At 40.0% G+C, this 13,852-nt stretch overlaps 1 protein-coding gene across 1 annotated transcript in view; it reads left to right on the top strand.

Moving 5' to 3' along the window:
- Positions 1-10,695, top strand: part of SLC6A5 (solute carrier family 6 member 5) — a 29,572-nt gene extending 18,877 nt beyond the window's left edge. The window contains exons 14-16 of the mRNA XM_074917797.1: positions 5,037-5,137; positions 8,078-8,245; positions 10,540-10,695. Coding sequence (XP_074773898.1) covers positions 5,037-5,137; positions 8,078-8,245; positions 10,540-10,695 — 425 coding nt within the window. The remainder of the gene's footprint in view (positions 1-5,036; positions 5,138-8,077; positions 8,246-10,539) is intronic.
- Positions 10,696-13,852: the final 3,157 nt, after the last annotated feature.

The following is a 13,852-nucleotide window of genomic DNA, read 5'->3' as shown; positions in this document are numbered from 1 at the left end:
AACTTGTCCGGTGCTTTCAGATTGATTCTTGGAAATGTGTGATCTCAGATGGTTGTGGTAGGAAATATGAAGATCCCCCCACATAACATATGATTAATTTATGTTTGGAATGTTAAGGCTTAAGGCTTGCATTCAAATGCAAAGGGAGAGCTGAATCTCAGTGTTAAAGATTACAAAGATAAGGCTGTTTCTGCTGTTGCCATGGACAGGAATTAATTATATATTTTGTATCAGATAGACACAAACCATCCCAGCATGTTCTGTTGAAGGTGCCTATATAGCAGCATGATTTTAGGCTCTGGGCCTGTGCACTGTATCTGTGTTGTGGGGTCCACTCTGTAATATAAACGCATTAAAAAATTGTAATTCAAAACATGCAGAATGTGTTGCTCTTGCTTGAGAAATTAATGTTATAGACAGGACAGGGAATCAACCCTTCCTTGTTTTTTCTAATTTAATGGAATTACAGAAGTGTACTTTATCTCCACTGACAGCCAATCCAGTGAGCGGGTCTGAGTGGTTTTAAGCTAAGTGACCGAGTGGGGAAACGTTACAGAATACAACAGAAAAAGTCAAAAGTCTGAGAGAAAAGTTGATTTAGACCGATTGTGTTTTGGTTGATGAAAACGCTTGTTGTTTTTTATGTAAGTATGTTAACCAGAGTTGGTTTGGAAGTGTAATCTTTGTGAGTGAAATGATACTGGTAACTGCTATCAGCTTTCCATTCAACCAGTCTTCTCAAAGGACCGGAGTGTAACACTTTGAGATATCTCCTCAAGCGGAGAGATGGGTTTTGGGGGTTAATTACCACGACTCCTTGTTTGAAAATCAATGCTGGCAGGGTGTGCCATTGCTCTGTGTTTCAGTTTTATGAAGACACGCAAGGTTTGCCCGTTCCCTCCCCCCAGTTACCACCAGGTCTAACATTGGCCCGTCCCTGTGGAAACACCACCGGGTGTGTGTCACCTGAGGCGTTAACACCTGGTTACTGAACTGAGCAATTTCCCAGCTTTCCTAAAACCATAGCAATTCCATAAGAGATGGTGAGTGGGAATGCTCAAGAAGAGTATGAGGGTTTGTTGTTTTCATTTCTTTCTCCTTCTTCCTCCTGATCTGTTTGCTGAGAGCACGCCTGACCAACGCTGTGCTAAAGCACTAGATGTTGTCACTCTTCCTGGCCAGCAGCATCTACAGCATCACCCCGTCTGTGTCCAAAGGACTGACCCCTTTAAAGCCATTGCCATCAGTGCACAACATAAAAACTCTTTGCCTAGAATATTTTTAAATAGCCTCCAAACTACTTATATCAGAAGATTTTCTTTGTTCTGTATGTTTTTAAATAAGGATGAAGGGAGCAAATACTGGCTCTGTTCCTCCTCTGAACACTGTGTGGCAGAAGCACTACAAACCTGCCTTTATGGAAAAACATTTTTTTAGGCTTGGAAGCAAAATTGCTCTGGCTAGTGCCTGATTTGCCCAAGAAATTCAGTATCCCTTAAAACAGTATCTTTTATGAAAAACATCAAATAATACAGAAATAGCACCGCAAATGAAGGATTTGAATAGAGGAGAAGTTTTTTGTTTTGTTTTTTTTTTTTTTTTTAGTTGAATGTAATCAGACTTGGAAAAGATCTGCAGATTACAAATCATTCTTCCCATGCTTTCTGTACCAACTGATTGTTAATCAACAGATGTTAGTAAAGCCTTTGATATAAACTGTTTCAGTTATTCCCCGGAATTAAACTTTTACTAGACTAAAGAGCTTCTAGTCTTTTACACAAAAAGTTTTACTTTGCAATCATTATCTGCTTGACTAATGTCCCATAGCTGCTTCTACTGCATTAAAGCTACTTTTCTAAGGCCTGTTCATGGGAACACAGCTTGTATATTTGTGTTTTGCATATTGTAAATACAAGCAGAGCTGCTGCTCTTGTTATATTCCTTCAAGCAGTGCTTAAAATTGGCATAATATATTTTCAAGCTCTGACAACTGCTGTTTTACACTCCACTGACACCTTTCTCTGTGTACTTGTACTCTTCATAGGAAGCAGGTAGGCACAACCATGGCAGGTGCTTTTATGATGAAATAAATCTGTCTTTAGTTCTTGTTACATGTTCTGCTTGCTGAGCCTTGTTGAGATTTTTAAATTAAAAAGAGGCACACTTGGATATTCCCTTGCAATCACTTATTTTCCAGTAGAGTCAGTGCTACATAATCCAGTCAAATGCTGTTTTTTATTTCACAGGCTGGTATAGTTGTTTATTCTCTAGTTGTTTAGATTATGATGCATGATTGGTGAAGGATAGCTTAGAGCTGCAGGTATTAATTTAATCATCAGCATAATTCCGACCATTGCATTTTGTAATGTGAAGCTAAATACCAAGATCCTCGTGCTTGAGTGAAACACTGTTGGAAACTGAAAATGTGTGACCTTAACTTTGTTCGTGCTCCTTCTAGATTCTGTTTTTGACAGTCTGTTGTTGTGAAGGTTCGTTGTCAGAGCGCGTGGTAACTGCTGCCGTGTATCTGTACAAAGCGTTAGTAATTTTGAACATTTTACCTGGAGCAGAATATTGAAGTAGTTTTCTGTCTAGGTTTGTATTCTTTTTTTTAATGGATTTTATATCTGCAGCACTTATGAATACATCATCCTACTTTAGAGAGTGGAAATTGAGATATGGAATATTGTGTATCATTTATTTCTCAAAGTTATTCAGCACTGATCTGAGAGGGAGATCAGGTATACTAAGATTTAATCATCATTCTGTTAACTAAAGCATCCTTCACATTTTCCTGTGGAACCTGACAAACCTATTTTCAGTCTTTCACTGGGAAAGAGAGGAGTGCTGTGCAATCCCTGTATCTGTTTACACTCATTTGACTCCTGAACTGCTAATATTTAAAAGTGCCTTAAACTGTGAATATCTACTGACAATTACAAGTAGGAACTAATTTTTTTATCTGGAGTTTCGAATAAATCTATGCTGATTTGCATGAAGCTTGCATGAATTTTGGAGGCAGAAGCCCCTGGCAACTACCCTGCTAGGTATACCTGCTTTGCAGCAGCAAGTGTGGCTGAAGTAGATACACTTAAATGAGCTTTAAACTTTGTGGAAAGGCCCATACCTTATGCTGCTGCAACTAGTGTTAAACCAGTTTTGTTCCCACCACAGCACGCTGCAGGGATGACCGCTGTGTGAGCATCTCCCACGTAGCTCGCTGCAGATGCTGCACTGAACTGTAAGAAGCAGATAAATAAAACACAGAGACAAATCATTCAGTTGCAGCAAAGATCTCCTTTCAGGTAACCCTGGGGGATCCAGGCATACAAAACTCTTATTACAAAATGGAGAAGCACACCATGAGTCTGACAGGTGCTGAAGTACGGTGATTCCAGGGGTTGTAAAAATTACATGTGTTTTACAGAGAAAAGAAGAGGCTTTCTAAAGAAAAGCATTTGCTGTAGACAGTGGAAAAGAGAAAAAAAGGGAGAGGAATTACAGATACAAAAAAAAAAGTGATACCTGGGTCCCCTTGGGTTAGGTTTTTAAGCTTACATCCTCTGCAGGTTGTACGTTCCCCCTCCTCCCAAATACCAGTTTTTGCAATACCATCATACTGTTTAATTTCTTTATTTTTCTTCCCTATTTCTTATCATAACACAGCTTTTTAGCTTTTCTCTGACATGCTATCTACCTGAACACTTCACTCCGTGCTCGCCCTCTGTGCCAGACCTTTAGGGCTGCCCGAGCCCCCTTGAGCCTTGCTTTCTTGGAAGTGCATCAGAAGAGACTGAATATTGAGCTGTTGCTTTTTTACCTTCCTAATTCTTGAAACAGTGAGATGGATATATTTATTTCTCCTTGATATCAACAAAAAGGCTTCAAAATTAGGTGGATCAAGCCTGGGAATTATCCTTTCTTATATTTAGCAGCTGCAGTGGCTGGCTACAAGGGCAATAAGAACATAAGGCAGTTTATTACTTTTGTTCCAAGTATTTCTTCCCTTACTCAGTGGCTTCTCTCCAATATTTAAGCTCCACCCCTGTCTCCACATCGTAACAGTTAGACTGAATGCTGTAGAATAATGCTTTATAAAATTTAAATGACAGAGATGATCACCTGCGTTATTAGATAGAATTGTCCCAAACTGGAAATGTTCGTGTGATGGAGAAGCTCAGCCTTGGACCCCAGACATCCCTCTTCTTAACATTGTTAGAAAAGCTGGAAGACATTTCAATTTCGTTTAGATTACCTTTGGATGAATTACTAATGGCTGTGCTGAGTAGGGGCCGCTTACCCAAAGAGCTCTGCAGAACACGGCTGGGAAGCAGACCGGTGTTCATCCGACAGGCAGGAGCTGCGGGGCCAACACACCGTTCCCAGCTGCATGGCACGGCGGCTGAAACACCATTTTCCAATCTTGTGTGTTTTTATTAACTCAAGTAACTTTATCGATGCAATCGATACAATAATCTGAAGAATTACCATGTCAGTCGATCTGTTTGTTCAAACAACATTGAATATAATTTAAAATATTTACAGGTGCTCTCTAATAATTCTAAGTATTGCTTGCACATCAAATGAAAAATAACAGCACGTTATCAGTTTTAATGCTGAGTGATACAGTTGTACCCCAGTCACGTAGTGGGAATGGAGGAGCTCAGATGTTGGTACTGAAACAGGTAGACAGATATTAAAAGGTTTATCTTCACAGTGAAATATCACAAGTATACACACAATTGCAGCTAACCAGTACATACTATTCCTGTTTTAACCTGAAACATACTGAACATTTAATCTCTATGTAAAAACTCAATTTTGTTTTAATCCTTAGGAAGTAAGTATTTAATTAGGCTGGTTCCCACCCTAATAATCGCTTTTTTTACTGTGTGGTTAGATCCTCCATTGAGGTTTTCAACCAACAAGTCGGAGTTTGTTTCTGTATTTAGAATCAACGGAGGTCACAAAAGCTGTGTTGCAAATTGCAGCTGATTCCTTTCGCACCTAATTGCATTTACGTTTGCTATTTACAGGATTGCAAAGGTTTTGTGAAGATATAGAAATGATGATTGGATTCCAGCCGAGTAAATTCTGGAGAGTCTGTTGGGCGTTTGTGACCCCAACTATTTTAACAGTAAGCAAAGCTATTTTGAATGTCTTCTCCAAAGAGTTGTTTCTTCATCGCTTGTGATGTTTCTGGATGGCAGTAATTAGATCTTGGATGCAGGTACCTAGACACTTGTGTGTGTATAGTAGCTGAGACAGGACAAATGGGCGTTTTGGGTGGAGAGGCTCAGTGGGATGGTGGGTCTCCACATGCTGCTACGGCAGCTTTTCCCTGGCTGTGCAGAATGCTGGCACGGCACACAGCTGCACAGCAGCTTTTTTGATTGTTGTATATGTGTGTGTGTGTACGTAAAATATATGTATGTATTACACAGATGGAGAAGGGGAGGAAATTACATGGTCCTCCTGTCTGTTCTCGGGCTGAGCTAGGGAAAAGCATGTTACTGAGTCGTAAACTCATCGGAGAGACATGCTTTGGAAAGGCTTCCGTGGAGATTTGAGTGGCAAAAGATTTAGCTTTGAAGATGAAGATATGTTTGCAAAAGCCGATATAATTACGTTCTCCCTAACAAATATAAACCCCTTCAGTGTCTCTTAAAAAAAAAAAAAAAGGAAAAAAACTGAAGGGGGAAAAAAAACCCAAAACAACCCAGGGGAGGGAGGATTGGAGACCCTGAGGCAGCGAACAAGGACAAGCCCGGCGGGGGGTGAGGGCCCCCCCGTACCCCCCCGGCCGCCCTCCCCCAGCATCCCCGGCAGGTGGCGCTGTGCGACAGCGGCTGGGGCGCGGGGCGGGGGGGGGGCTCGGTTTAAAACAAATAATGAGGGTTCTAACTTTAAACGAGAGGTGTGTTTTATTTATTTTCTCCTTTTTTTCCTCTTTTTAAATAATTTTTTAAAAAATGTGTGTTTCCACCCCGAAACCTGGCATGATTCTTTACTTCTAATTCCGATTTAATCTAGAAGATGGCACGTTCTCGATTTTACCATCGCTGCGTCTGTTATTTCAAATCCCAGAGCCAAAATGTAACAACTCTCTCCACATTTATCTAGCTTTCTAACATACTGTTTGCTTTACATTTTAGCCAGCCTACAGATACAGTCCTTAATCGCATATCATGCTTTGGCGTTAGAACGAAATGATTCTTTTAGCCATTTCAAAAGCCGTCGTCTTGCTAAGTCAGTATCAACCACCTGAGCCTTCTTTCACCGGTGTTTTACATTTGAAGGAACATTCTTTGGCCTGAAATTCCTCAGGCCCAGACCATAAGTGTGGCAAGATTATCGGTATTTGTGTAGGATTTTAAAACCTCACGATTTCACGGCAGTGCTAAATAGTTCCTACAAGTATTCATAGATTTTTAGGTACCAGATGAGAAAAGTTACTAGAGTTTCTGAAAAGACATGCGTTTTGAAATAGTAAGTGTGGTGACAGCTGGGGGAGGTGAAGAAGCAAAATGGTGACTCCACAGTCCTCTGCAGTCATTTCTTCCAGAGAAGTTTTATTTTGGTTTATGCGCTGGGAAGCTCCTATTTTTGCTGTTCTTCAGCACGGTGTAAACATTGGTAAATCTTTTTATTTCTTGGGGGGAAAAAAAACCCTAAAGGCCTCTGCATAAGGTTAGTAACTTTCTGGTATTGTTAATTCAAGAATGCGGGAATTTTCTTCTGAGAACTGAACAAGGTTTAGGTTTTGTAGAGAGAATGCATGTGTGAAAAGACTAGTGAGTTTTGGTGAGCTCAACAAAACCCTGAGTTGCAAGGAGAAGAAATTTTCTGCAATGAGAACAATTTGTCCAACAGGCATAATGAAGATATTCTACTTTCCCGCATAGATTTTCTTTACTGATTGTCTTCACTGAAATATACTGTTGCTGTGCATGAAAACCAGGGAGATCTATCTTACCTACCAGTGGCAACCGTTGTTTGATTTTGCCAATATATAGGTATAGTTTGCAAATAGTTTTTTTAAAAGTTTGAAGACATAGCTCAGTTTAATCTATACTATTAGGGTAACATAAATGGCAATATATTTTTTTCTCATGAGGGCCTTGTTAAAAATAAAGTTGTGTGCATGTGTTTTTTATCCTTTTTTTTTTTTTTTTTCCCCCTTTCAATGGCTGTTTTCAAGACGCTGCCTTAGACCTGTTACGCTTCTGAAGGGAATTGTAAGGCTTTTCTTCAAATTGCTTGGTTCCTTTACTGATCAGACTTGCACTCTTAGCTACTGCCAGTAATCATAACCAGGGAATAGAAAATATTGTTGTCTCTTAAGGAGAGCAAATTTGGAAAGCAAACGAGGTCAGTTCAAACTTTCATGTTCTGTGGTTGTTCCCTCCAAATGTAATATTTAGTGAATTATGGTGAGCAATATATTGACACTGATCAGTCATAATTCAATTTTTATGCAATGGAAACAGACACAGCAAAACCAAGCAATATATTCTTTCCTATTATTGCCCCTGTAAAGCTAATATTGGATACATTTGGATAGTCTAATATTAGACTTTCAATTACTCCACATCTCTGGAAATAAAACTGATCATTTTTATACATGCCTTCACCTAGTTATACCGCTATAAATCTTCTGTGTGCAATTATTGCGAGCACAGGCATTTCCCAAAAGTTACTGAATTATGCACAAATGTAAGCAGATGTATTGCTATTCATACAGTAAGTGAAATGGAGTAACTTAGCATAATCACATTAGGTAAAACTGCCAATAGACCATGTAATAAAGCATGTTACTCTAGGGGCAAGATTCTAATTTCAATTCTTCTGGCATAAATACAGTGATTTTTGTGGGATTTTGCAAGATTTCCATAAAACTCATTAGATTCAGACTCCGACCTGTTTATTACAGCTTGTGGCAGCACCCTTCCTTAGGTGTATGTGCTTTTATCTGTATTCCATATATGCCAACTCCGTGTGGGGATACCTATCATTTGTTGCATAACAGGCTTGTTTTGCTTATTCAAACACGTTTGTTTTCCTTCCTTTTTTCCAGTTTATCCTTTGCTTCAGTTTTTACCAGTGGGAACCGATGACTTACGGAGCTTACCACTATCCGGGCTGGTCCATGGTGCTTGGATGGCTGATGCTGGCCTGCTCAGTTATCTGGATCCCAGTTATGTTTGTGATAAAAATGCATCTAGCCCCAGGCAAATTTATTGAGGTAATTCTTCTGTCTTTTTGCTGCTTAAAAATATGGTTGCAGGAGACTGTCTGTTTTATTGTACATTGATTTTTGCGATATTGAACGTCTAATAGTGCTAGGATTACTTTCTGGTAAGCTAGTTATTGTGCTGCAAAGAGATACTCAGTTGATTTAAAATGCAGACCTCCTATTCCCTGTTCCTCAACAAAATGCTCCTAAACTGTTAAGTGATGGCTTTTATGAGAACTAGAAGGTGTTACGAATTTAATGAGCCTCGGTATGGCGTTACTGAGAGAAAGTTGCTCTAGCTTTGCTGGCCTTTTTGCAAAATCAGCGTGCAGGCATAGGCAGCATCGACTGCTGGTGTCCGTCGTGTCGCAGCGAGCGCAGCAGCCACTGCTAGGAGATGTCAGTCAGGAGTTGCCTGTTTGCAAAGTGAGAGATGGTTGGGTACCCGAGTCATCCGGGATGTGCTGCAGGAGGTTGTGCCATGTGATGAAGTTCAGGAATAGGACATAAGAAAAGACCTCATGTTCTATAGCTCGCTCATTATAAAACTTAGCTGGCAATCTTTTTTTTTTTTTTCTTTCCCCACCCCTTCTTCATCTCTTCATTTTTCTTGAATAAGCTCATCCTCTCTGGCACCTGGGCTTAAAAAAATTCCAGGTGGCACTTTATTTTTATGCTGCTTTTTTTGTATTTTGCGAATCAGATTCCTGCTGCTTTCCCCTGCCACTCCAGAAACGTGGCAGTCCCCTTCTGCTCCCTGTCTCTGTGCTGCGGCCCTGCCTGCCACCCCGGCTGTTCCCGTCCCGCTGGCTCCTCAGTTCCTTGCAGGACGTGGTACAGCGACGTCTTTCTCATGTCAGCATTTCATCCCTTCGTTGCCTTCACCTTGTCTTCTGAAGAAGTTCACTGCTCTTATTTTGGGCCTCTGAGGCTTTCTCAGTTCTGCCCTCTCGTCACTGCACGCTGCTTGTACTGCTGCCTCCTCGCGATAAGGAACAGACACTCGCCTCCCCTTTCCATAGCCGCTTTTTGCAGTTCAGCTCTCCCGCAAAACCCATGGGGGATGTTATATGCCTCAAAAATGAAAAGGAGAGAAGATGTACTAAAATAGAATAATCTTTTTGGTCTCTCAATATGTCACACTACATATGCCTAAGGGAAAAGACCACGCTTTTCTGCTTCGTGTAGAGCAAAGGAGTTTAATATTAAGTGGTGGGACACCCTAGGGAGAGCATCCAAGTACATGGTTGGCACTAGGCAACCAGGCCACTTGTCTAAAGGGCCATTCAGCCCTTGTGTAGCACATGTTGGGAGCGCACAGGTCAGGAGACAACTGCTCCTACTGCAAATGAGCTAATATGAAATCAGGCTTATTTGTTCATCGTCTCCTAAGTTTCTCTCATGGAGACAAATTGTTCTGTTTCAAATCTTCTAACTTATGTGTGTAGAACTGGCATGTATGTTGTGGCAAAAATAGGGTGCTCTCCTTGCTGTCACTCTAGTAGTGCACCCAAAGAAACGCCAGAAAGTTGGATCTGTTTTGAAGGGGCTTTTGCTGAAGCTATTTCAGCTGTAGCCTGGTATTTTCCGAATAGAGAGTCTGCTGCATAAAATTATTATGGTTGATTTGGGAGGTAAGAGTTGCAAACTGGTAATTAAGTAGAGATTAAAATAACTGATATAGAGGTCTGATTCACTTTATTAGGTAATAAACATATAATTGTTCCCTCTTAAGTCATCAGAAATATGTTTTCTTTCCTTTTTATCTGTAAATGCGCCAATCAAATTATATATTCAATAAAGAAATCAGCAGAAAGATTAGAAGATTTTTGTTGCTTGCTAGGTTAACATTTTCCTCTTTCTTTTTTCCTAGACAGAAATGAAACATTTTGTCATCTCAAAATTAAAATCTTTGTTCATTCATAACAATGTACTTCTTTTTGGTCATTTGTATACTTTTGGGAAATATGCTAAACAGAAATCCAATTATTTTAACGCAGTTACCCACTGCTTAGACCACTGGGCTAAGTAATTGTGCACATGTCCTTCAGTAAGTAAGCCTTGCAATCTGTAGCAGTGGTTCTGAGCTCCCCTCATATGATGCGGGGGAGAATGTATAATTAAAATCTCGGCACTTTATCCTCTATTAATCTTGCAAACTTTGTGCAAAACAAACACTAAGCAGTGGAGCGTTGCAGGGCCATCATCAATAATCTTAAATGAGCCTATCCTCATTTCTTCCGCATTGTAATTCTGGTCCGTAACTTCAAATGAGTCTCTCTTTTCTCTCCCCCACATTGCAGCGACTCAAGTTGGTGTGCTCTCCACAGCCTGACTGGGGTCCATTTTTGGCCAAGCACCGCGGTGAACGTTACATGAATATGATTGATCCACTGGGAACCTCTTCCCTGGGACTTAAACTGCCAGTGAAGGATATAGAACTGGGGACCCAATGTTAATAATTATTACATGGGTGGCAATAACATCGCCAGCCTTTCCTGATATTTTTTTCCATTTTGTTTCCCCACTGTTTCTTCTTTTCTTTTCTGCAGTGCCTGGAAGTGGTTGCTTAGGGAAGTAGGACTTACTGCTGCATGCCATAGGGAAGACCTAGCTAGACCACTTCCAGGCCTAGGTGATGCCCATGACGTGTTCTGTACCTGGTGAAATAGCAAAAGCATATTGTGCAACAGGTGACATACCGAGTTTTGTCGGGTGATGCAAGAATGAACGAAACACGGTGGAAAAATCTTTTAAGGAAATTAAGCGCAGAATTTGACCCATTTCCCACAAGCATCCTTGTAACAGGCAGCTGTGATGGGACTAGGATTTTGTTACTGGTGTAATCAAAGGGAAGTTCAGCCCTCAGATTGGATGGAAGTGAGCAAAGGAGAGGATCTCCTGTAGTCCTGGTATAAATCCAGCATAAGGCTCTTGCAGTTAGCGAGGTCACTTTGTCTACACTGACGGCAGAGCTTGCCCTGTTGTGTCTGTGCACTTTTTCTATGAGTATGAATTATACTATGAGGACTTGTTATCTAAACGAGCAGAGACCCTTTAAACAGCACATCAGGAAGCGATATGTGAGATCAGAACAGAAACACAATAATCCATTTGATCTTTTCAAGTAGAAAAAAACTAAAGCGAGATTTAAAGAACTAATCATTTGAGACTGGGTCTAAACTGCATTTGAGTGTAGAAGTAGTTTGGAAATGGTGCCAGACTGAGGTGTATGGGCATCACTGTTTAAAACACTGTCATGTTTCTTTTGATAATTTGATTTCTGTGATTTAAATTAAAAATGCCTCAGTTATAGGAAGTGTCTGAAACCTCGCTCCACACTGAGTGCAACTGTGGTTTTACTCACTTCACTCCAATACTCTGAACATATTTTTCCTTGTTTCTCTGCTTTTGTTTACAGTATCTCCTCGAGAAGCCATCATATAATTTGTGCCTAACTTTGTATTCTTACAGTGGTAAGTGTAGTCTAGTTACCACCTGACAACAGTTATTAGAAGTTAGATGTGCTGTTCAACTTTGTGACTCCCTGTTCATTCTCCTACAAATACCTTTATATAACCTTTAGATGTATTCTTCTCTTTCAACCAATGGGGAAATAGCAAAACCCCACTTGTCTATATATTTTATATATAGCACACAAATTCTTCAAGCGATATTTTCTCTGAAATGTACATAGGGTTGGTGTTTGTTTTTTTTTTTTTTTTTGCATTTAAAAGATTTTCATTACATAAAAAACCCCAAACCCCACAACAATTAACCACTGCAGTCACCCACATGGATGCAACAGTAGATATGCAAAATGCGAGGGCTGGGGGGAGATGGCTGTTATAACATTGCATAGCAATAGGACATTCTAAATCATTATGTTTAGGAATCAGATATATGTGGTAATGTGAATGTTAGAGTTCAATAGTTTTGTTACCTATTGGGCAGAGTAAAAGTAGAGCTTTTTAAGAGTACATTTATTTACCTGAGTAGAAAATTAGCCCGATTTATTATAAATGCACTAGAATGAGGGAGAAAAATATATCTTCAATAATTGGCAAAACTGTAACCTTTACTATCTTGTTATATCCTATACATACATATATGATATTTTTTAACAGTGATCAGTGTTCATGTAGTGTGTACTAGTGATGTTTTATGTCCCTATAAATATCTTATCAATCAGTGTAGAGATGGTGAGCTTAGAGTAGTTTAGCCGTTTTTTTCCCTCCCCACACACACTACTGTAGTAGTCAGTAAACGTTCTTTCCTTTCAGGGGACTGTTTCTATCCCGTTCTTTTGTCTGTCTGTCTTCATATTACAGGGTCTCAGGTAAATCTTCAGTTAATGTGTGTCTGTAGATCAGTAGATGTGTTGTTTCATCCCGTTGAAGAAAACAAAACAAAAACTGAACCTTAATGTAACACTTCCACAAATTGTTAACTTACTTTCTCTCTGTGTGTGTATATATATATGTATATTAAATATATTAATCATTTTGCTGAACTTCCTCTTTCACGGGGCAATTAGTGTTGCCAGTTCTAGGCACTGCTGGAGACCTTTAATCCTCATGCAGGACAAGCAAAGCGCCATCAGGGGTTGTCACTGAGCGAAGCCAGGGCAGATTTTGCAACATTTTGTGGTGGCCTCTGAGTCTCCACTCCACGGGCTCTGTTGGTCCCTGTCTCGCACGGCAGCAGATGGGACCCTTCTGTGAGCTTCTCTGCCTTAAAGCTGTGCCCCCTTGTTTCAGCTTTGCCTGCTATTTTAATAAGGGGCTTGCTGTTTTTACTTCTGGCTTTTATTTTCCCAGCAGAGGCAGGTTTGGGAAGCCATGCTCTGTTTGATGTGATGAAGGTCCATAAAGACAAGCTGGAAATTTGGCCCCCATGGCTACGTGGGGCTGAGGGGCCTTCTTTGGGTGAATAAAGCAACTTAAGTCCTCACCTCTAGTGGGAATTAGGTATTTTTGTCAGGATAAATAGCTTTAGGCCTCTCTTTTCCAATATTACCTAGCATCTTGATTTGATTTGTGAAGTCCAGGCCAGTTTGTCTTCACTACTACTGTGATTAAAAAAAAAAATAAAAAAAATCCATAGGTTTGTTCCTCTTTTAAAAAAAAAAGAAAACAAATCGCTTAGCAGTTCTGAATCCTTTCACTTACTAACTTGTCTCAGGACATGCATTGGAACTATTAACTAACTGCAATAAAATTACCTCAGTGTAAGGGTGTCAGTTGCTGTCTACCTTAAGTATAAAAGACATACCATTTGAAGAAATACTGCTAGGTTACAGTATCTTTTCTTTGTCTTGGATTACCAAACTAGAATGCATATGAAAAACGGAATTGCTTTCCATGATTTATGTAATTAATCTGCTTGCTTTTAATTTAGATGTTGTTCCTGTGCCTGCTAAGTCATTAGCTCAGGATTAGACTTGACTTTGAAACTCTGAAAATGGATGATAGTGATTTTGTTCTAGCTGATGTTTGTCTTCAGCTTTGACCTCCATTACTAGGGTTGCAAAAACATGGAGAGAGGGGGGAGAAATGCATACAAAAATCACAGAAGATGTGAAGTTTTCACTGTACGTTAAAAGCAGATTTATTT

Source organism: Athene noctua, chromosome 14 (genome assembly GCF_965140245.1).
Source record: "Athene noctua chromosome 14, bAthNoc1.hap1.1, whole genome shotgun sequence".
In the NCBI taxonomy this organism is placed as follows: domain Eukaryota; kingdom Metazoa; phylum Chordata; class Aves; order Strigiformes; family Strigidae; genus Athene; species Athene noctua.
Note: the sequence above shows the minus strand (reverse complement) of the source record. Positions and strands in the feature narration are given on the sequence as shown.